At 40.5% G+C, this 24,447-nt stretch overlaps 1 protein-coding gene and 1 long non-coding RNA gene across 6 annotated transcripts in view; one reads left to right on the top strand and one right to left on the bottom strand.

The window, feature by feature from the left end:
• Nucleotides 1–38: 38 nt before the first annotated feature.
• LOC139778636 (choline transporter-like protein 1) lies at nucleotides 39–23,296 on the bottom strand. 5 transcript variants are annotated; one of them, XM_071716688.1, is made up of 17 exons: nucleotides 23,174–23,296; nucleotides 5,935–6,083; nucleotides 5,426–5,539; nucleotides 5,202–5,350; nucleotides 4,734–4,811; nucleotides 4,487–4,577; nucleotides 3,778–3,841; nucleotides 3,332–3,440; nucleotides 3,081–3,189; nucleotides 2,873–2,992; nucleotides 2,664–2,789; nucleotides 2,216–2,322; nucleotides 1,654–1,910; nucleotides 1,345–1,511; nucleotides 1,176–1,268; nucleotides 995–1,087; nucleotides 39–902 (listed from the first exon to the last, which is right to left on the bottom strand). In XM_071716688.1, exons 1-17 carry the CDS (start codon nucleotides 23,193–23,195, stop codon nucleotides 846–848), a joined length of 1,905 nt encoding a protein of 634 aa, XP_071572789.1. In that variant the 5' UTR covers nucleotides 23,196–23,296; the 3' UTR covers nucleotides 39–845. The 5 variants fall into 5 exon arrangements, with proteins under 5 accessions (XP_071572789.1, XP_071572791.1, XP_071572793.1 ...); XM_071716690.1 differs by lacking the exon at nucleotides 23,174–23,296 and adding an exon at nucleotides 14,733–15,079; XM_071716692.1 differs by lacking the exon at nucleotides 23,174–23,296 and adding an exon at nucleotides 14,549–14,694.
• Nucleotides 10,778–24,447, top strand: part of LOC139778638 (uncharacterized) — a 28,884-nt gene continuing 15,214 nt past the window's right edge. The window contains exon 1 of the long non-coding RNA XR_011719628.1: nucleotides 10,778–11,152. This is a non-coding gene — a long non-coding RNA (uncharacterized lncRNA). The remainder of the gene's footprint in view (nucleotides 11,153–24,447) is intronic.

Here is a 24,447-nt window from a genome sequence, read left to right as displayed (position 1 = left end):
CGAAAAAGGATAAAAAGAAGTAAGCGTCATGTCAGTAATTAGGCTTATGTCATAAACTTTTTTATTTGTGAGTTTTGTCCGTTGATAACGTACAATATGATATTAATCTCATACATATTTCGCTTCCAAAATAGTACAGCTATATCGTTAGTATCAGAGCAGTTATAATCTTACACGGCATTTGTATCAAAATGAAAACTTTATCCGTCGTAGGCACTTTATAAAAAAAGAAATATTTACAGTGACAGAGAACGGGTAAAATCGTAACGATATAACTTTATAAACTTATACTCTAGAATCGGCGTCTTATAAATTAATTTGTTCCTTAATCACTTCTGTCGAAGAGTACACGTGTACGAAGAATACGCGTCGTAAGTTGAGGCTGTGAAATCAGCGTATTCGCAACAATTGTGGCGGGCGTCACATCTATCTCGGCTAAGTTTATGTAGAAAAGCTATTTTATCATATAAAAAAATATTTTTAGAAATAGGAACTTCGAAAATAGAATGATTCGTAACATTCCTCGTAATGTAGTCAGTCCGTCGGATTGATCGAAACAATCGATTGTGCGCATTATCTTGCATCATTGATGTGGAACGACTTTGATAATTGTGTTGCATGTTCAGAAGACAGCTTGTGCGTATGGGAAAAGAAGCTATTTCTGTTTCCTTTTCGCAATTTCACGATTATCTCCCGAAGATGTATACATTAAAAAAACATACAGTAACATTCTATCCTGCGTATGTTCTACACCGATCGTTACACTGGCCAAAAATTGAAAAATTTTCGAAACAATCCACAATGCATTCTTAAAAAAAAAAGAGAAATCTAATGCTTAACGCTTGTTATGTGGCACCTTGTTCCAGCTGCCTCAAAGCTTTCTTGCTGTTCTCCACGAATTCCTGAATAAGAGAACAAGATTTTTTTCACAATTCTTTTTCTATGATGGTTAAGAAATGATAATATTAATGCGCCTATTACAGCTAATACGAACCATCAAACCGCGGCTCATGAAATAAGGTCGATTGATGCCGTCATTTTTCTCGCAATCCTCGCAGAAGCATATAAATATCGTGTCGATGATCATCTGTGACAAATTATCCTTTTTATAGAAATTATGTTATTTATTTAATTCAAACATACTCACTAGATTTCTTACTTTATAAGTCACTCACCTCGTAGATGGATATGAAGCAATGCGCGACCAGGAATGCGATTATCCCCGCGAGAGTGATTGGTATCCAAGGATGATTAAGTCCTTCTTTCTTCTGCAAAGGGGTAAAACTAAAGTGCTTAGTAAAGCTCTTGAAATATAAAAGTATGGTAGAATTAATTTACCTGTACCTGCATCAAATAAATCCCCGAAACAACCGTAAGAGTGACGACGAGGACTTTACCCAGAAACAATACGAAGTCACCGACGCTGTTAATCGCCGCTACTCGCAAAATGTTGCTGGACAAGACTTGGAACGCTTTCTTTCCGCCTGTGCAAAAGTTGCATCCGTATATGGCTGAAAAAGAACATCAGTTTTTTTAGTACATCGATCAATGAAAAAAATTTTTTTTATTTTTCTTTTACAATTGTTATAGATCATATTATTCAAGAAATAGACTTTCAGTATTAATGAAGGATTCAGGATTGATGAAGGATACCTGTCTCGATGTAAGCATTCCTAGTGAGGAATTTTAGAGCACACTCGAAACACCAGAGACAACACTGGCAACACCATAGTATTCCTTTCACAAAAGCGTTGTCGTATTGTTTCAGATGATTTTGGACGAAGGAGATCATGGCTCTGATCACTCGAACAATGCCTATTATCAAAGCCCCGAAAGCCACGGTCCCCATATGATATCTTATAAGATATCCGAAACCTTTCGCCACTGGTAAAGAAAGGCGGCTTTTGTCCCTGTGAAAATAGCAAAAGTGCATTACAGTGCATTTTTCCCTGTATAAAATTTATGCAATATAAATCTACATTGGACATCGTATATATATATATACGCAGAAGACCATTTTAATAGGAAATTTAATAATACTTCATAAAAAATTTCCAAATACGTATGTTAACAGATAGTATTTCGAGCACCATTAAAATTATCACAACTAAAAAATATTTATTTTATTTTTGTATACATAACTAGAAATAATCGACTTTTAGCCGCGTTATTTGCTCTTCCATTTAATTTTTTATATATCTACTAAAAATCTCACCTCGTAAAGAACCATCGGGCAACAGCGCAAGCGACGACCATATGCTGGCAACCCAAATAGAATTCACACGCCACGAAGAATAAAAACAGATTGTACCACCTTGTTGCCTAAATTAATTCCATTTATTATATAAGACGCGGTCATTCCATTTATTATATAAAGAGAAATATAACTTAATAAATAAATTAAAATAAATAATAATTAATACGTGTATAATACAGAATAAATAAATATTAACATTTTCGATTTTCGATATTAGGCATATCTTATGCCTAATAACAATTTTTATGAATTTTATAATTTAAAAGCATAAACGCAAAATATATAAAATTCACAAAAATTATTATTAGGTACAAGATCCCGTTCGATAACGGAAAATGTGAATATTTATTTGTTCTAAGAAACATAATCCTTATAACAGTCGATAAAGAAATATATGCTAACGTACAATGAGCAATCCATCCTTCTTGAAACGAATGTGACTTTTCGTATTCAAATGAATGTCACCGGCACTCTCGATCCATAACATACAGTAGACCCACGCTACTAACGTGGACCCGATCAGCAAATACGTCTAAAAACAGAATTTCCGCGTTCGCGAGACCAGCTCGATATAAAGTGAACCGGATTCGTATAATTGAAACGAGATATGCTCACATAAATCGGCTGAAACAGCAATGCCGGCATCGAATACACGGCTTTACCCGCCTCCCGGAAAAGTTGCATGACCAGCTCGATTCTCTTTCTCATCACCAGAATCACCAGAAGCACGATGACCTGCGGCATGTATATGGATATATGTATTGTATATGTATATTCGCAAAATTTGCGCGAACATAACGCCAGATATAGCGATTTTCCTTACAGCAACGACCGACATAATAATAGCGTAGATCAAGTAAGGCTCCACGCTGGAATCCTCCGGGTCAATTTCACCCCTATCCGTGCTCTTCTTCTCGCGATACCACGCTAGCCTATGCATAAAAGATTAAGCTTGCCTCGCTAGATTTAAATAAATTATTAGATATTCTAGGAATTTTTAGATTGAAAAATTTTTAAGATGTGATTTTCACTACATCGTTTTAATTTTTGAAAAGTTGAGATAATTTCCTTTACCAGAGATACGTTGTGCCGCCGATGCAAGCCAAAACTGCGCCGATCAATACGACATAAATGACATATTGTACCATATAGCGGAAGGCCACCAGGATAGCGAGAGAAAGTGCTGAAAAATCGTCGGTCGCAATCAATCACTCAAAGTCTGTTTTGTGTCGCTCAGAGAGAGAAGTGATATAAGAATTTAACACCGAAATTTAATACGCGAAAATCATATTCTCGATAAGATGAAAAAATTCTACTGCTAAAAAAATACTATTTAAAATTTTTCAGATTTCTGTATTGCGCAAATTGCTTGGAATGTTATCAACTTTAATAAAATGCAGGAAATTTCATATATATAAAGAGAAATTATATCTATATATATAGAGAGAGCGATAAATTGGAAGCTGTGAATGATACAATTCTAAAATATCATATGCTGTATTTTTTTCTGGAATACCTACCCAAAGCTATGAGCAAAAGGTAAATCAATTCGTGCCATGCAATTCCCAGATCAGTAACTGCGTCCTGAAATAATGATACATTATCGAATACTTATTGATTACTTATTTGGACTAATTAAGGAGATACACCGCGCATATGTTACTTGCAGTTTTGTTTATTGGTTAAATTAATTGATCTAAACTGATTTATTTTAGTCGGCGTATCATGACGAAACATTATATAAAAATAAATAAGTTTTAAAAAAGAAATTTGAGATAATTTGATTTGAGGCTTAATTTAAAATATAATATATTATTGGGTTATAAAATGTTCAAATTAAAAGACTATTTTCAAGTCATTTTTAAAATAAAGCTTGCCCGGATAAATGCACTGACACATGACATTTCCTCCTGGAATGGATATATTATCTCTTATTTTTTATTCGATAATGTTATAAAGATTAGATTTTTACTATAAGAAGAAGGAATAAGATAATGTGATATTCCCAGAAATTGGATTTTTTTTTAAATTAATGTAATCAGAAATATATATGTATATATATATATATATATATATATATATATATATATATATATATAACAGAGAAAATAAAAATATCAAATCGTGCACATTTTTTTAAACTCAAAATCGGTTTCTAGCAAAATAAAAGGCTGGAGATTTCTGCATAAGTGACAATCTCGAGAAATGGTCTCACAATCAATCACTTACATTGTAAAAGCTGTCCAAACGAAGGGCCCTTATTATAGAGTTAATAGTTTCTGTCACCTTCTTGTGTATACAGCGATTCAGGAATAATTTTCTGCGAGACAGAGAAGCGAAAATTAACGTTAGAGAAAACGATCAAGCTTGCATTTGGTGCATGAAACCTTCTGCGATTGCGGTTTTAATAATCATTTAGATTAACTAATTAACGCGCAATCAAAGACGAGATGTAATGAGTCACAATTTTACTAACTTGTTTTCATCCACTGTGCAATTTGCCACGCACCTACGTTGCTTCACTCCATTGGCTTCAATATCAATCTCAAGATACCTAATACACACAGAATATAAGTTATCAATGAAGGCAACGATCAATGCGATCAATTATTATATGACCTTTCACTATAATAGTGCAGCAAATATCAAATCAACGATTATACGTTTAATATTACTATATTTTTTATTTTTGGATATTTTATCCTTTTTGTTGATTTTAAGCTGCATTTATTTTTTCAAATAGGTCCTGCTATAGCGTAAACTTTGATTCTTATTTTATTAATTTGCTGATAAATTTACTTAATTAATTAATTAAATTTTTTTCTTAAGAAAATAAATTATATGATTTTTTAGCATAAACCTCAGTTCTGATAGATCAGTTGTACGATCAAATCGCGGAGAAATTTTATTTCCAATTAGTACAAATACTTCAGAGTGCACTCACGGTTTTCTGGTATGATCGGCACCCTTGCATGCGAATTTCGGCTCGCTTTCGGGCGAGTTTACGCGGCCGCAGACGTTTCCGCAATCATCGATTCCATTTATCACGCGGTAAATGTCACCCTTCTTCACCACATTCGTCATCATGAAGATCTGCACGCACAAATTGTAGAATGGTTAGCGAACATATTAGCGTTATGATATGGATGAAAAAGCAACATCACTTACGAAACCACCCGCCAAAACGAGTACGACGATTATAGCCAGAAAATCGGTGCATGATCGGTCCTTGACAAATATCTGATCCGAATAACTCGACGGCGAGCCTTGACTATCAGGTGTCTAGAAAAGAAAAATTATAAAAACTGTAAATTAAAAAACTGTTAAAATAAACAAACACCGAAGTCAGCGATAAATATACTAATAGATTTGTAAATAGATTTTATTCTATTTACAAATGAAAATTTTAAGAACACAAGAGCTTATAAAGAAATGAAAGCGTACTGGTCAAAATATAGCCGCAAATCAATTCTTTGTCACGGAACAAAATCAGGTTGGACTAATTTAACGAATAAAACTAGTCATGAGAATTAATTTGGGGAAGTTCGAGTTGCGTGTTTGAGAAACATACGACATTTTATGCTTCTCAGTGGATGCGTGACGTTCTTGTTATTTTTAACGAGCACTCTACATTCATAAATATCCCTTTTTAACAAGCGTATAGAGAAAACGTTTACCGTGGGTTCCACTTTGGACGAAGGCTCGTCCGCACAACCGCAGCAACCCATCTCTTGACTCGCCGGGGCGACTGGCTCCTCCAAACGTTCGTTCTCGTCTTCCTTCTGGTTGCCTCTCGACAAGTCTACCGCTTCCGAACTCGCGCCAGCTTCGAGAACAACAAGTTGGGAGATACCATTATCAATTTGCTACCGTTACGGCATTTTTATCGAATCCACGAAAATGATCAACATCGCGTAACACGTGCGATAAATTACATGGCAGCGAGAGCGACATAATCTGTGCTTTTCGTGCGTGGTGCTCGTGATTTTATCAAGTTCCGATATGTATTAAAATACTTCAAGTTTTCAAGCTAAATTAAAAATAGCGTCGCGTAATATCTTTCCGAGATCTGTTGAAGCGAAGATACCGATCGTTCTATTGAGTCAAGATTCAGAGAAAATTGAAAGTGATATAAATTTTCAAAATTTACGATTTATCTCCAACGGTCGAAGACTTACATAATTCTGAATGCAGTTTGACTTATGCATAAAATATGTTAAAATACACGATAATTTTGATGTGAATGCAATTCGATGGCGATCATTATTTTCCGGGACACGTTCCTTGAACGAAACCTGGGTCACGTCGATATCGATCGATTAATACACCCGGGAAGTTGCATGCTTGGATACTGTTGTCGCAACGCTGATCAGAATCACGCATCATCCATGGTAACACACGCGAAACATAATTACGATTGTTCAGAAGTAGAACTTCAGAAGATTGATTGAAGTACGTCGAATTTTCTAATGAATTCGTGAGAGACGAATACTTTAACGATTAATTCTGTTCAAATTATGAAATAACAAATAGAAATAACAAATAGAAATAACAAATAGAAATAACAAATAGAAATAATAAACAGAAATATGCGACACTTGAATGACATTTCTAATGAGTACCACATTTCTATATTCCAAGCCAAATAGTTGACATTATATAGTATTATCTGTAATTGGCATCTTTACGAGCCATAAATTTATTAGTTACACATTATATTACACGGACAGATATTCTGTAACGAAGTGACGTGTGAGATTTATTTAGCGCAAAACAGCTTTCGCTAATACTAATAGAAAATCTATCACAATTACTAAAGATATACACACTGTAAAAGTCACACGAATATATATTGAGTGCAGTAGGTTAATGTTACTTCCGTGTTTCAGTCACGAAAGAAACACGAGAGAAGTTTTTTACCGAGCAACACGAAGGCGAAAGAGAGGCTTTAGTTACGGTGTTAGCGGCGTGGTGACACCGTTGAATGACCGTCGTGGATACGGCTATTGCCTCTCGAAGACATTACAATTACGTCATTACTTCCTGCCTTTGTTGTAACCGCTAATCTATCTCGTTCGAAATATTTGAGGTGAAATCATCGATGTGTTAATACATATGTAATATCCTTCTCGTTAAAAGCATCGCTATAATACTTTTATTAAATGTAAGTTACCATATAAATCATGATTTGAAATATCTCAAATATATATTGGATTTATGTGTTATATATTAAATGTTAGATTATTTTTACTTACATATACAGGGTGTTCCAGGTCAGGTCAGTTAAACTTCAGGGTCTTACGGGAAATTGAATTTGGAACAAAAAAGTTCCTATAAACATGGGTTCAGAAATGCTTTGTATTAAAAAGTTATAGCTAATAAACTTCGAAAAATCACGTTTTTATGATGATTTTTAAAAATAACTTCAGAACCATTCATTATTATTTGAAAAACACCTGTCAACACTAAAGACAACTTAATAAACAGAATGACGGATGCATCTCTTCAAATAAATTAACAAAGGAACACACTTGTATAATGATGCAGTGAGTCAATATTGAACATATTTGATAATTTGGTTGAACATTATTTTTCTGTTACTTTTAATAAAATTGTTGTCCTTCTGAATAGTCTCATTAATGTAATCTTTATGTTTATAGGAAGTTTTTTGTTCTAAATTTTTAATTTCCTATAATACCTTGAAGTTTCATTGATCCTACATGGAACACCTAGTATACGTATATAACATATTTACTATAAAAAGGCATATATGTCAGATATATTCAGTTTATTTTATTATTCTGAGAAGAAGAGTTAGGCAGTGGGTTAGTAACTCTCTTATTCTTATAAAAATTAAAATGCTATGAAATCTTCAAAGAACCGAAGATGACCAAGGCTCAACTTGTGGCTGTTTGGATGAAGAAGAATATATATAGATAATATAAATACATATGAATGTTAAGATATAAAATTAATATAATGTATATCTGTACCTTAGAAACAAAGAATCATATTTTCATTAATATAAATTTAGAGAAAACAGGGTTTAAAGTTTTAAATAGAGAAATGGTATATTTCTTTAGGTATAAAATAAAAATAGCAATATAATTTATCGAATTTTTAATTAAATAATTTAACTGGCATGTTTAATAGTATAACTGTCAATAACACGCTGTACCTGACCAACATTTTACCTCTAAAGTTTCCAATACGACTTTCTAAACATCGTGTCTTAAGAACTTAGTAATAATGGACACACATAAGATCCTTTGCCATTATACAATTTAAGCTCCTGGTAAATTGGAAAAAGTATTAACTTCATTCTGACAAAAACTGGAAATACGATTCTTTTCCTCTAAGGTACAGATATATACTATATTAATTTATTATTCTTTCCGCGAAAGATTTATTAATTCTTTTGTGCCGAATTTTTACTGCTTTTATGTCCTCTGCTACTTCATATAACAATCGCGTGAAAGTTTCATCCCGCTATGGCTATATCGTTGAATTAATAATCGCCGACAAGATGCCATGCATCAATCAAAAATCGACGCGACCGAAATTAAACTTTAATCCGGGCCGCGATAATCAAATTGCCCTCTCCCGCGTGTGTCTGTGTACCGTGTCGCAGGAAATACTCGTTAGAACGTAGACGTAAGACGGATTAACGTTTCCCCGACCCGGTCGATAGCGAATAAGTCAGCGCATCGCTCTGTGCAAAACATACTGTCCGTAACTTCGTTCGCGCGAATTAAACACGATAACGTCTAATCGTCACAAACAACACCACAATGTATATTTCGCAATGCGATTAATCAACGGTTGATTATCCCTATCGCAATGATAAATTCAATTTACGTAAAAATTATATCGTGTAATTGTAAGTGTATAATTATTTTCTATTATTTTACAATATTCTCAAATTTCTGTTGCGTGTACGCAACATAAGATGAACGTTTTTCCGTGCTAATGTGCGTATGGTGCGGTGACTGCTAGCCCGGCTATTCTGGATTCTGGAATAACTTTTTCCGAGAAAACGCGCGGGCTGGTACATCGGCTACCGCATCGCTTCTTGCGCGCGGCCCGTAAGTGCAAGAAGCTGTAAATGTTTACAGTGCAAATCAGCGTAATCCGGTATGGGACATTTCGGGTTTGCAGCCTCGGACGCTCTTCTATTTGACTTAGGTTTAACCAGGGGATTTCAGCTAATATTAGTACGCGCAGCTTGTCGCGCGTATTACATATACGGTATGCCAACAGTACAGCCACTATCTTACATGTCTCTCAATGGAATTACGCTGTGTGTGTGCGCGCACTCGCGCGATACTACGGTAATCAAAGAGCACACCGATAAAGGTAATCTCGCCGCCGTTAGCCGTCGGCGTCGCAAATTATTTTCGCGCTGGTGGCCTGCCAGGGCCCTGGGTTCTATTTTCGCGTATCCAAAGGCATCGCCTGTAGATTTCAACGGAGTTCCCGTAAAGTTATGAAAGACGTATTTCTCGGAAAACTTTTACGGGCATCAAGCGGCGGTGTACCCTTTCAATGAAACTTGAGTGAAAAGACGCTCGAGAGAGAGTTCTATACGCATTCCGTGGAAAAATTCCGAGGCACAAAGTTGCGGGATTTTTCTTGCGGATCAACCGGCGGCGCTCCTTATCGGCCGGTGAGCTGGATACATAATCTCGTCTGCTCTGCCAGTACGAGTAACACCGTGGGACGAAAGATGCATGCGAAAGTAAAAGGGAAAGAGAGAGGGGGGCTTAAACCTTACATCGAACACAACATCGCATCGTCAGTATCGTCACAAGTCTTTCGCACGCTCGCGATGAAAATCGCACGGAACAATGGGAAAAATAACTAAACGACGAGTTAGAACGATCCTTGTGCTAATTATACACTCCAGGAATTAAGAAGAATCGTGAGTCACGCTTAGACACGTCCGTGAACACGGTATAACGTCACAACACACTCACACCACACACATAATAATTACACGTTTTGTTCCATCTATTATTATTATTATTTGATATCACATCTATCTCTGCGTGTCACTTAAATAATTATTTATTCAACACCATTTATCAAATAATTATATCAGGTTCGTGAAAAGTAATGAAGCTTGCGTTGGATAAATTTAGTTCACATTATGAATTAATTCTTCAGTTTACAACGCGTCTACACCAATAATCGTTATCGCACCTTCTCTCGTTGGATTGGATCAACCGTCACAAAAGAAACCGGCTACAATCGACGCGCTCGGTCCACATGGAATGAAGGCGTCTCTTATACTTGTGCACAATTCGTCCCGCTCAGCTCCGCCCCCTCTCCAGCCACGGTTCCTCTCCGATGACAAACTTACCGAACGATATCATTACATAACCAAGTCTAACGATAATCATAATAATGCATTATCTGGCAACGTCGCTATTGAAACACTGATAATTCGACTTGGAGATATCCACGAGTTGCATCTCTGTAATATCCTTGAAATGTTCCGTACACTCGACGTTACGTGGCCTTGTCTTCGCGTTCGAAACTAGGCATCACCAAATCGTACGTGCAAAAAATTTTGCGTAAGATCAAGAAACACATAAGAAGGTCGTACAGTCTTAAATTCACTGAAGAAAGGAAGAATAGCTTCGAATTGTTTAAGCAACGTGTGATGATGGACGAATATTGAGGTGGAACGCACTCGAAATGCTTAAACTCGGATATAAATCTCTAGATAAAAGACTACCTAGACTCCGAGTTTCCATGGACCAAGGGAACATCTGGACGAGACCTTTCGCGAGAAATACCGAACAGAACCGAAAAGGCCCGATTTTCCCTTGCGGCCCCACTTTGTTCCTCATCTCGTCACTCATCCCTGTCCGAATTGACAAAGCATTCCAGGTATATTTTTAGCTTCTAATATATCTGGGGACTATAGACTTGTGGTCTCCGAAGTTTAATATATTATTAAAAATGTGCGTATAAGAGAGAGCTCAATGTTGAATCTATATGTACAGTAAGGTGCGTTAATTCGATGGGTCATAGAATTCTGATTTATTAGCCGCTGGGTCTTTAATAATTATTAAAGTGAATTATTAAAAAGTCAGAATTCTATGATCCATCGAATTAATGCACCTTACCGTACGTGCTATGTATGTAATATATTGTAATACTGCTGTGGACCATTACGTTTTCTTAGCCGCTACACGAGATCGTCGCTAATCTCGTTTTGGTTACGCAACTTCTGGCGACTAACGCAAACCCGTCATTATCTTATGTGATGGAAATCGTTAGAGGATAGAGATGCGAGTTGACAGATGGTACAATACGTCGATCGCCAAGCTGCTACAGCTTCATAAATCTCTTTTTATTTTTTTCTTTATGATTTACGGGCAGGACCGCCGGATGATCAACGCGTTCGTTGGATATCAAGGTCAATACCGGTTTCCGTATTAATCTTCATTAATCTTATCGCAGCTTTCATAACGAACTATCTCAATGAAATAATAACGCCCGACCACACGTCCACGGAATTCTCGTGTAGGTGCAAAATTATCGCTCCCGGAATTGCGCAAGAAACTCGTTTGCCGAGAGTAACGATATATTAGGCTTAAAAGTTAAATCGCCCTGCAGCCATGTATAACACTTCGAAATGGAGCAAATAATCAAATAATCAGGCCGATCAATCTTCGTGCATAAAGATCTAATTTATCTGAATACTGTTAATTTCGTAACGTATTTAGGTGATAATTAATGAACTCGATAATGAAGATATATTTAATAATCGATTTATCAATATTCATCGGCGATAAGGAGATAACAGGCACATTCTCTCTCTTCGTGAATTATAATTATATATTTTACTTTTATCTAAATAATAATTCATTTAAATTTACTCGTGTGGAATCATTTTCAACTAAACAGCTTAAAAAATATTCTCACTGCTCTCTCTTAAGCTGTCACGTCTCAGCTCTTTCTTAATATTTTCCAAGAAATGTATTTTATTAAAAGCGTATGTTCGAAGATAATCTCTGCCTTACTCTGTATCAAGCTTAACCTCGACAGATAACAGAAGTAATAGTGGTATACAAGGATTATAGCAACGTAAACGGATGTAGGTCGGTACCTTGATGAGGATTTCCCCCGGCGTCATTCACGCATTATGATAATCCTATATGTTCTCCGTTCTTCAATTATTCATGAAACTCGCTCCGATTTTCCTGCTTAGGCTTCCCTTCGCGGATATCCAGTGCTTTCAAGTCATAACTCGAAATGCTGTACGCGTTTCTGGATTTTTGGACAACGGATACTCTCGCGTACAATATTATGCTTATCCTCGTACGAACTCACGTAACCCTTGGGTCGCGATCGATGCACTATCAACACAATTGTCTGAAGATAGGCCTGTAGCACGCGTTTGCAATGTTTGCATTTGCTCGATTTAACATGTGTCTACCGTACTCTTTTTTTCCACAAGGATATAAAAAAAGGCAACAATTTTATCCAGCAAAATGTGTGCAACTATGTAGACATTAAAATCCTGTGAGAGTCGCGGTGGGAGATTATATTACATTTTACGTAACAGCGCGTTTTATGTTATTTATTCATACTAAATTAGCAATTCATATTAAATTAATAATGAACTGTCTGGGAATTAACGGATTTTGTATGGCGAACAAGATTGCGAAATAGGAGAATAAGATTATTGCGTGCACGAGTAACGAGGAAATATGAAGATTAAAAACTACGAAAATCGAAGTGAGATTGCTCTGTTTCCGCCCAAGGTTCTTTGTTCGCTCGTACGATTCACCGACCTTCGGAGAATTCCTTGGTCATTCGACGCATTGTCTGCGCGTTCATCGAGTGCGGTAGGTTCTGATTAAAATGCAGGCTGGGTAACAAGTCGTATATATACTCTAGGTTTATACGAGAATGTTTGTGCAACGTAACGCTGACCGGAATTAGTACGCATACACGATTGATCGGTGTAAGTTACACGATTTTGCATGCGATTATTAGCTCTCGCGAGCGAAGTCAAAATCCGGATGTAAAGCACGTTCAAAGATAGAGAGGCATTACCGTTATTCTTGACACAACTGTCAGATGTAATTCTGAAAATTACGATTTCGCTTATTTCGATTTTGGATTATTATCAATGGTCTATACAAAATTGGATCGGCGCTAAAATAGTTCTTTTAATATCAACGCGACACAGAAAATGCTATTGATTATTCTCGTATCTTTCGATTTTTTCGTAATTGAATATGCCGCGACACATTTGTCATTGCTAGCGTATCGCCTCATTCATCTTACATCACTCACGTGCATCCAAGGACCCGCGCGTACATGTGCACCTGCGCGCCGTAATCCGCACCTGCGTATGCGAAAACAATACAAAAAGTCCGTCCAACGATATTCCCTCGAAACTCCTCGAAAGTGTATGAAGCGTCTTGTCCGTCAAAACAAAAACAAGAAGAATCTTTAGAATTATCAATATTCATCGCTAAGTGTACGATAAATTATCAAACCAACGCTGACAAACATCGAAGAATTATCAACACCAGAAATAACGTAGAATCAACTTCGTGGACAGCAACAAATTCCGCGCGCGCGTTGTCGATAAATATTGACAATGTAGGTCACATTTTCACATATTATGATGAAATGGCTGAACAAACCGTTCGCGGGGTCTCGCCTGGTCTCGCCGACGTGAACTGGACAACAATAAATATTTAGAAATTAACATCCATTTATCAAACATACGTACCAACGATGAATAATTGGGAAAATAAACGCCGGACATTTGCGGACTTTTAAAAGCGACGATCGCCAATTTGTGAAGAGCATCGCCAAAACACCGGGGAATGCATTCGCGTGGTGCATTCGCAGAACCGGAAGATCCTTCCATCGCCACGCAAACGGCGTCAAGCCGCGTTACGATCTGCCGTAACGATCGTGACACACCTGGTGTGGGCGCAGCTCGGAACGGACGAGAGGGAAAAAGAACCGCGCGCGGATTCATAATAAGCGTGAAAACGACAACGATTCCAACGAACGTTAAGTACTCGAGATCGAGCGGTTCGGTTTCCCGATCAACGATATCGGGCGTCGCGTCGTCTTATCGCGCGCGACGGCGATTCTCGACGAAAGTTATAATACGAGACTGAGCCATATGCCGTCTGAGTCACCCGAGAGAAACCTGGCTATACCGATTAGATTAGAGCGCGAGGCATGGCGGCCGGTGTAAACCGTTAGCATTCCAGCACGAAGGCAAGCTCGCGCGAATCACGCCATTACCGTGCCACCTGAAGCGGATCGGTTCGCCATCAAAGGTTTCGCCTCAAGGTTTCGCCGAGCATCCGCAGGTCGCGGTGATCTATGGACCTGCTCCGGCCTGCTCCGGCCACGCCAATCGTCGCATCGGTTTATCGTTCGGTTTCTTCTCGCGCCGAAACCTCTCCTCTCCGGGTCGTCAACGTACCTCTCGAGTCGGCTTTCTGGGTCGTCGATATCCTTCAGCGGAAGAAGAGCTTCGTCCAGAACAACAACAACAACGACGATGACAACGATACGCGGCACACGCAACGCAGTTCAGTCTTGGAGAACGGAAAACCCGCGTGAATCGCCGAACGACACGGAGATCATGACGTCCGTCGCTTCGTTTTTGTTGCGCCGCGCGACTCGCGGCGGCTCGCGACCGAGTCCGCGTCGTAGGTACTCGAGCTCGGGCACAATACTAACAGTCGCCGACTCGTGTGATTACCAAGCGGGGTCTGGAGAACAGGCTCTCTTGCTGTGCCCGCCGGTTAACGATACTCCGTTGCAGTCCATGCTCCATTCGCCGTCCTCCTCTTTCACGTCCTCTTTCGCTCCTCTCGCCCTCCTCCCACTTCTCTTGCGTGCCCCTCTCCCCCCCTCTCTCTTTCTCGGTCTCGCTCTGTCCTTCTGAATCACTCTCTTTGTCGCGTTGTCTGTCCGTCACGCACGCACTCATTCTCTTGCCCGACTACTGACCTTTCTGTGCCTCTCCCTGCGTTCCTCCACGCCTCGCTTCTCTCTCTTTAGCTTCGTCTGTCCTCCTCCGACGACGGCCGATCCCTGGATCGGCTGGATCTCACGGTATCTCCTCCGATCGAGTCTACGAATTATCCGCGACGATGCTCGGAGCCCCGGCTCCATCAAGGTCCTCTCGCGTTAAACGTTAACGAGCACGTACGCTAATCATGGCGATAACTTCGTTAGCCAACTTGTCGGGGGCAATTTCGGGCACCGCGCGACACCGTATCAATCTCACCCGACTCGATGTAAACGTCTTATTCTACGCGCGCAGTTGGTTAACAGTTTGCATCGCAATTTTACGTCATAAAATTACGTTACGATTTCCGCAAAAATTGTCTCTCTTTCTCTCTTTCCCTCCCTCTTATCTTTTGACAAATCTTGACAAGATGTGCGCCACTTTCGTGCCGTACGAGCACCATCTTCGTTGAATTACACTCTACAATTTTTAAGTGGTTTGATAAGATCACGTGAACGGTATGAAGCAACTCGTTTCTTTTTGTATAAGATTTTAATGACAGGCTCTCTTCAGAAGAAACTTACGTTCACTCCTCCCGGGCAAAAATTACAAAGAACTCGTAATTATGAAGCTTATACCGCCGAGAAAAATCGATGCATTCTCTACCCTCGAGAATGTAAATAGATAACAGAGAGATTTATCTTTCGATTAATTTTATGTAGATGCTGGGCGTTAATCGACTGGAAATTCAACTCGAGAAAGTTAAACGGCCGAACGTTCAATGTTGAACATTTTTTAAAAATTGCAACGAGCATTTGATGCGCCGTTTGATTTCCCGCGGAGGAAAAATCAATTTCCGAGAACTAGCCTCGCGGAACTCGTCATTAAAATTTTATAGCGCGCCGCCGGCATGCACGGTATATACGTTGTAATATCACGCATTAAATATATCGAATGTTTCAACCAGCTCTTTTTGATTTGTATGCGTTCCATGTGTGTATGGTCTACATGTAGATTACGTAAACATACATAATTGAAGTAACGAGAGGCGAATAGTAAAAAGCAGCATTCTATTATTAATGTTTTTCTGTTTATAATTTATGCGTTCGTCGCGAGACATTGTATCGCGATACCTTCGCATGAATACGCGCTGCGTTATTCAGCGCGGCTGCGGCTTGAAATTGAGGCAGCCCGAATCCCCTCCCGCGTCTCCCTTTCGTCTAATATCAGTTAAACGAGACCGTCGTGTGCATTTCAGCAAAGCTCGCTCTGACGAGCAACTCTTTGCACGCTAATAAAACATAACCGGGATTTAGTCGTCTGGTACTCGAACTCGAGCTGTAAGAAACGCCGTATCGTTGGCGCGCCAGCCAAAGCCTTTGAGCGCGGGCGCACGGAATTGTCCGCGCAAAAGAAAAAAAAACGTCGGGCACCTTGTGAATATTTCAGAACGCTCTTTGGAAGGGCCAGCGTAATTAGACCGCTCTCCCGTAAATGAACTCATCGAAAAACCGATTACCTCTTCAGGACCACCAAAAAATGACTGCGGTCTCCAGTACCGCAATATTTCAAGCATCTCAGAAAAAAATTCTTTTTCACAACACCTCCACGGAAAGTTCGACTTTCCATGCCTGTAGAGAGGGGCGAAAGCGGACAATTTCACGACAGGACGGCATAGCGGGCGGAAAGTAACCACTTTCCGCCCTAGGGAGGAAAGTAAGCCCTGGCTTGAAATTGACCACTCTCGCCTCTCTCTAGGCATGGAAGTCGAACTTTCCGTAAAGGTATTGTGAAAAATATCGTGTGCACCTCGGGGCGAAAGCTTTTTCAGACTCGTGTGATTTGCCGCCCTCGCTTTCGGCTCGGGCTGCAAACTTCACACTCGTCTGAAAAACGCTTATACTTTCGCCCCTTGGTGCACAATATACTATTAAATGGTAATTTGCATCGACAGAGAAATTCCACTAATTTTAAGACACATGTTGAATCGATAACAATATAGGTATGGAGAGAGACAAGCATGCATGCTCGCACGCAATCAGCCTGTCCTGCCTGTCCATAATTTCTATCGGCTTTGCACCCTCTCCCGAGTCCCGCGTCGTGGCTGATTACCTTACGGACGACGCTCTTCCGTTTCGCTAGTCCGTTTCTGTCAGCCCGGTTAGACAATACGCAGTCGCGATGGCCAGTTGAAAAATAGCGGTCGTTGCACCGTGAATTTTTTATACGGACGCGGACGAGCCAGCACGCGACATGTCGGGCGATGCGTTACGGATAACTCGTAATGTGTACGGTGAGCGTTGAATAATAGCTGCCTCGCGCGGAGAAGCCGAGGAGCTTCGATTCCACGCGATTCCACAGCCGCGCGCGCCGCGAGACGCTCTCGTATACCGTAATGCAATTTGTATTAGCAATGATATATCGGTAATTGCAACATCACAGAGCGCCGGAAAGCGCAATTGCGTACGCGACAGCTCCGCTGCTCGCGTATTCGCATATTCGCGACATCGCGAGTACAGGCGGCAGATAGCCATGTCCAACTGTAACAACATTACCTTCCGTCATCGAACTGCGTCATTTATCGCCGGTTCTGCAATCGCGTTGCAATTATGAGGGATATTCGCTCTGTAAATAGGCCGCTACCAGTTTGTATTTATGAAAAAGATCGCTAATTGGTATATAGGATAATAAAACTTTTGCATCGTAATTTGCCTCTTTCTTCCTCTCTTTTTATAAATTTATGTTATTACGCTGTTTAATTTAAAAAATGCACAAGAACGAGAATAATCGTTTCTTATCTTATAGTTTTTTGGACGCTGAATATACGATCCCGTTTGTGTCAAATTGCTCTATCACGTCATAATTTTGACAAATTCGGAGTTAAAGTTGCAAAAATGGTTATTTTAGTGTATTTTGGCATATTATAAATATATGTGATAGAGAAGTTTTATATATTGCAATCAAAATTAAGTATGTTGTTAGGATTTTAATTGTGTCGATTATGATTAAAAAGATATTGATGATTAAGTAGAGTCTATTGCGTCAAAGTTGCGACCATTAAGGATCTATGAAATATCCTTTATGTTATTCAAATTTAAAGGTTTTTCAGGTAGCTGACTACTACTAATCTAATGTCAAAATTGATAAATTCAAACTGACAAAGCCAGTATGACTGGATACAAAAAAAAAATAATCGAATTTTTACTTTTGATATTCGTCATATTGACTCCGTCATTTTGAATTTATCAATTTTGACATTAGATTAGTATTCAGCGACCTGAAAAACTCGTTAAGTTTGAATAACATAATTAAAGAATATTTCATAGATCCTTAATAGTCTATGTAGGTCACAGCTTTGACGCAAGAGACTACGTTAATCCTTAATATCTTTTTAGCCATAATCGACATACCACATATTTCTTTTAATGATTGAAAGTCCTAACAACATACTTAATTTTCATTGCAATAAAACTTCTCCAACACATCACATGTCATATTTATAATATGCCAAAATATACTAAAATAGCCCTTTTTGCAGTTTTAACTGCAAATTTCTTAAAGTTGTGACATGATAGAGCAATTTGACAAACGGGATCGTATTCAGCGTTCAAAAACCTATAAGAAATAATTAATCTCGTTCTTGTACTCGAACAAAAAAGTAATGTCTTGTTGAATAGTGTTATTGTTTGTATTATTTATTTATATTATTTATTACAAATTAAATATTTGCCAATTCTATTTATTTATTGATACGCCAATAATTTTTGATATCTTGGTAAGTAACGCACCGATAAGTAACAGATAACGAGTAAGTTTACATGGAAAAAAAAAAATACTAGTGCGAATGCAGTTTCAAGATATGATATTGCAACTTTTAGAAAAGAGGCGCTAACTCGGTATCCTTTCCCACCCAGGCGTTCTATAATTCATCGAAGAATACATTTTTCTGAGAGGCCCCTTCGCTCGGGGCCACCTAAATATTTATTTCCGAAACGTTGAGTCAAGTTTCTCGCCGTCAGTCAAGCTGGCAGAAATTGTTCTTGACGAACTCGCGGAACGAGCGTAACTTGCGTCCCCATGGAGGCGGAATACGTCTGTCTCGAGAATCCGCGGTCCGTATTCATATTGCACATCTATACGATCCCGAATATATATATTTTGCGTATTAATCTCGGATACATGTATGCATTTATGTCCCAAATGTGAATTCAGCTGGTCTCGTTTGTATGCATGATGCATTTACGTCTCGCACGGCGATCTCATCCGTCTTACCCCGTGATCACGTGCGACGTTACGTTCGCGTTCACGTACACAGTAAGGTAAGAAGGTATAATAGAGGAACGCCTGGAAAAGACGGGCGCTTCCCGTATTCATCAAGCACCTTACCTAAAGACACGGCAATCATGATAATTGACCGTAATTCGCTATTAGCCTTCGAAAATGCAATTAGACTCGCATGACCGCGTTTAGCGCTAAATGCGGCGTGGCCTAGGCGAACCCGAGTGACCCCGCGCCCGCGGTGTGTGTTCGCCAGATACGAGGTCGTACCTGAGGCACGCACGCGTAACGGCTGCGGACGAGCACCCCGAAAACGACGTTAAGCCAGCGCGGCATGCGATGTGCGCGACGGCCGGCGCTGATATAGAGGCACCCATACGGACACGCGGTCGCGAGATAATTCACCACGAATGGGGGCCCCTGAAAAATTTAAGGCCGCATTAAATTAAGAGAGCGGTGCCCGCGCGGCGTACGTCGCGACACAGCCAACACGCGTCGCATCGTCTCGTTGCGCGCCCCCGGCTCTATAAACCCTGAAACTCCCGGCGAAACACGCCCATCCCGTGACGAATTAAGCCATTCAATTAGATCCGCGCGAAATACGCTCTTTCGGGATGCGCCACGCGCGTGTCGCGCCGTGGTAATGAAGAGGCATAGACAACGCTTCGTGCGTGCTCGTCGGACACGCTTCCATCTTCCGTCTCTCCATCCTTCCGTGCAGGCGCGCTCGATGACTCCGTCGCGACTGAAACTGATCTATATCTGTAAAGAATCGTATTTCCGTTATTGTAAATTTAAAGGAAACAGTGGGGGAATAATATATTTTTTAGATATAAAAGTAGCAATTTGATTTGTTGAGTTTTTGACAGAGCAATTTAACTGACACGCTTAATAGTACAACTGTCAATAAGTGACCTAAAAAAAACTGGAAATACGATTCTTTACCTCTAAGGTACGGATATAGACTAGAATAAAAATCGAAGTGGAAATTCTATTCACAATCTTATCTAGAAGTGTCTAGAAGTGGAAATACTGAAAAAAGCGCACAATCTTTCGAGCATAGAGTTGTGTTACATCTTCGATTTCTTATTTTGGATTTGTCCTACTTTAGCTTATTATTCTTAAATCATATGCGCTCTTGTACATAATGTATAATAACAGTTATACATAACTTTAAAAATATATATCTGGATAAAAATTATTTAATTAATTATCAATTATTCCTTACGTCTGTTTTTGAGGCTAGATATTGTTATCTATGTAAATACAGTACCGGTCAAAAGTATTGTATCGCTCATGGAAAGGGAAGTCGTTACTAATGAAGAAAGACGTACATACATAAATGTTATAAAATTTTACTTTACTACTGTTATTTATGCTATGCGTTGTTTTCATATTATCGTCGACAGTAATTGTTCAACGTCAATTAAATCATTAAGATCTTTGTTTTTTTTTTCTCAAAGTATTCCTATCAAAGCATAAAATATAAAAGTACTAAAATAAAATTTTATAACATTTATGTACGTCTTTCTTCATTAAAGTAACGACTTCCTTTTCCATAAGCGATGCAATATTTTTGACCGGTACTGTTTACTCGTAATTGGAGTTTATATTATGGACAAGTTATTAAATCCTTTATACACACGCGCGTATACGTCGTAGAAATAAAATACGTATTTTATGGATACAATAATTCTAATTTGCCAAATATATATTAAATTGCGTATTTTAAATTTTATGAATATACACAATAATTCTAATTTGTCAAATCTGCATTTTCCGTGTTGCACGGCGCGTCATATCTAGAATTTGCGCGTCGTCTGAAACGGAATTAACGTAATCTCGCGCGGACGCGTAACTCTTATTTCGAATGTAAACTTGCGCGTATCCCGCGTGTAATTTCAACGTTGTAACATGCGAAAACTTCGCGGATTGTTATTTTCCAGTTTTAGTGTGCCTTCCACGCGGAGAATACGCGTCGGGACTGTCGCGCCCGCGACGCGTGCGACATCGCGCATCGTAACATCGTACGTTTCACTGTGACATTCGCGATGTAGTAGCCCGATCCCGCGATTGCATGACCATGCCCGTTACCTTACCGTCACCGATGACACGGCATCGATATGTCGGGGAAAATTATCGACCTTCCGGTGGCGCGCGCGTACGGCAAATAATTCCCCGCGACTGACAGTCGATAGGTTTCGCAGAAACTGGCCATTGCAGTGAAGGATCGCGTTAGTCCCCACCGAATTTTCTTTCGTTGCCGATATTCAACGCCGAGCTAAAGATGACGCGGCGGAAACTGGAGCGAGAAATCGTCGTGTATAATGATGTGTCGTCGCGATAAACGCTCGATCGTATTTCACGGCAGTTTCACATTTCTACATGAGTTTTGCGGCCGATCATGTAAAATGCAGCTCGAAATGTCGCACGCTTTATTAGCTCGACATATATTTCGCGTGTACACAATAATTGAACGTAACTTATTCATACGGGCGGTGTTTACGGGCCGCGAGCTCGATGGTAATTCGTCGCTTTTGCGCCGTCGCGACCGGAAGATGATCGGAAATGAATATTCACGAGCTCTCTCTCTCTCTCTCGCGCGCGCGCGAGCGTCAGCTCGGCGACCGGCTTTCTGAGCGCCGCGCGTCCGCGAATCATCGGCGCTTATTTTTCTAGCGATATTTTTTCACCCCGGGAGAGGCGGGCGACCGCGGGACGCGGCATTATCGCAATTAATCAAACGCCGTATCGACCGACGAACGGTGTGAACGGACAAAGAGCGGTTGTGTCGCTGTCACCGTGCAAATTACGGCGCGATTATCTCCGGCTCGCGGCGGATTCGATTTGTTCGCGTTGGGAAACGAATGGTACCATCCGTTACGCCGATGCGGCGGATATATCGGGCGCGATTTTTTTTTCTCCCCCGGGCCCGTGTTCCTGGAAGGGCGTCGGCATTACCCACGCGCCAGATGGAACGGGGGTGCAGGTGGCGAGTCGCGAAATTAGGCTGTTGCTCGGCAAGCGAATTGCAATTTATCGAGAATATCGTTTCCTCGGTGCTCGCGCGCCACCCCGATGACCTGCTCGGCCAGTTTTCCTCGGCGCATGCGAGAGCAGAAGCGTAAATGTGACGAGAAACATGCGAGGGTACCTACATATAGGTGCTTTCAACACGTTCGATCGTCTAAGGTTGCGGTATTTTAACAAACAAGTTGGTATCGAATTTTCTTTCTTCGAGTATTTTATTTTCAACCCAGATATTTATGAAAACATTCGTAAATTATAATGTATGGTAGTTTCGACTGTTGGAGAAGCTTATATACAAGTGATCGAGATCGACGAAAATATATCTTGTTTCTTGAGCGACTCATTACAAATTTAGATTTTTTTTTAAAATAAATTAAGTTTCTGGAGAGTTGAAGAAGGTTGCGGTTTCTGAAAATAAATGTTGAATAATGCATCTGGCGCGCAGGGTTTTGCCATGCATAGAAATTAGCGAATTCCGCGCGAATTTATTAACGGTGTCCAATTGCGCGGCGCGATGCACGTCTTGCAAATTCGCCGAGAGCCTCGAGGGAGGAGTCGGCAGGTGCGTACGCAGGCGGGCATGCATCCCCGGGACTCACCCTCCTCCAACAGCGACTCCATGACGGAATATCTGGCGGGCAGAGGTCCAACGAGGTCCGCGAAAATTTCTATAACGGCGACGGACGGACGCGGATATATATTTCGCGCTTCCGTTGGTCCGGCGCCAAAAATCTCGCGACGTACGTTCGACGCTTCGAGATCGATGTTCTCGTCGGTCGCGGTGCTCCAGATCTATCGTCGTCGCCGACTCAAAATACTCGAGAGCCTCGTTTTCTCGCAACCGCGCGGTACTATTAGTCAAAGGTCAAAGTGGAAATACGCGAGGAGAAGTAATCCCACGACTCTCTCGATTATTGGATTCGCGGCGGCTGGAGTGGTATTCGCGGGATGGCACGCACGCACGCACACGTTTCACCCCCGGCACGCACTCGCGAGAGCGACGCGACGCCGGCGAAAAGCAATTTCCCTCGGAAGATCGGATACGGAATACATTACCCGCATTAATGCCGCGCTTGCATTAAGATTGCCGGTTGCTGAAGTTCGTCTCGTTTTACATCTCTGTAGGGGAAGATGGTAATTCGCAATACGGACGAGCGCGAGGCGCAAAATTGCGTGTATTTCGATCGCGGTTGATATTACCGCCGGATATCAGCGGGACGATCGACGAAGATCGCGAACGTCGCGGGAATAAGGACGAACGGTCGTAGAAATCGCGATCAGATTATTTCCGAAATTCGCGGTAACGTTTACGAAAGGGTTAAACTCGCGCACGAGAGCGTTGTATATACGCGACGGTGCTATGCCGGGGTCGTCGTCGCGATTCTCAAGCGAGATTCTCGCGAATTCCTATACTCGCGCCGGCACTCGACTCGCGTGGGAGACTCGCACGCGGCGCGAATTTTTCTTCTCGCCCACCCCGAGGGAAGGATCACCCGGACTGTATACGGCGACCCTCATCCTTTCTCGAATCCCCGACGCGACGTGACGCCGCCGCTCCAGTTTTTCCCCGTCGCCAAGCAACGAAAACCCTCGTTCGTGTGCTGCGAGTACTCGTGTACTGGGTCGCGGTATCTCGCTCGCCGATATCCCTTCAGCGCCTGACGTATGCCCACACACCCACGGCCTGGCGCCATCGATTTGCCAGCCGCTCCTAGCCTCGTGGACCATATCCGAGGATCGAAAACGAGGCGGTATTACTCCGTCGAGCATAATTTTCCCCAGGCGATAGATACGGAAGAAAGGGTCTTGTGTATACTATATAGTATAGTAAATAATTAATGTAGTTATACAATACCCCATTGTTATGTAAATA

The sequence above is a fragment of the Temnothorax nylanderi genome, unplaced genomic scaffold (assembly GCF_030848795.1).
Source record: "Temnothorax nylanderi isolate EJ_2023f unplaced genomic scaffold, tnyl_v1.0 TNYL_tig0190_pilon, whole genome shotgun sequence".
Lineage (NCBI taxonomy): Eukaryota > Metazoa > Arthropoda > Insecta > Hymenoptera > Formicidae > Temnothorax > Temnothorax nylanderi.
The sequence above is the reverse complement of the archived record's forward strand: the minus strand, read 5'-3'. Positions and strand labels throughout refer to the sequence as shown.

What these genes read in the sequence shown, in the direction of transcription:
- LOC139778636 (XM_071716688.1), bottom strand. Translation starts at nt 23,195, where the DNA reads ATGGAGTCGCTGTTGGAGGAGG. An exon ending in TGCTGTTTCAGCCGATTTAT is followed by an intron (nt 2,790 to 2,872) that starts GTGAGCATATCT and finishes TTCTGTTTTTAG; the next exon opens with ACGTATTTGCTGATCGGGTC. An exon ending in GAATGCTTACATCGAGACAG is followed by an intron (nt 1,512 to 1,653) that starts GTATCCTTCATC and finishes GTTCTTTTTCAG; the next exon opens with CCATATACGGATGCAACTTT.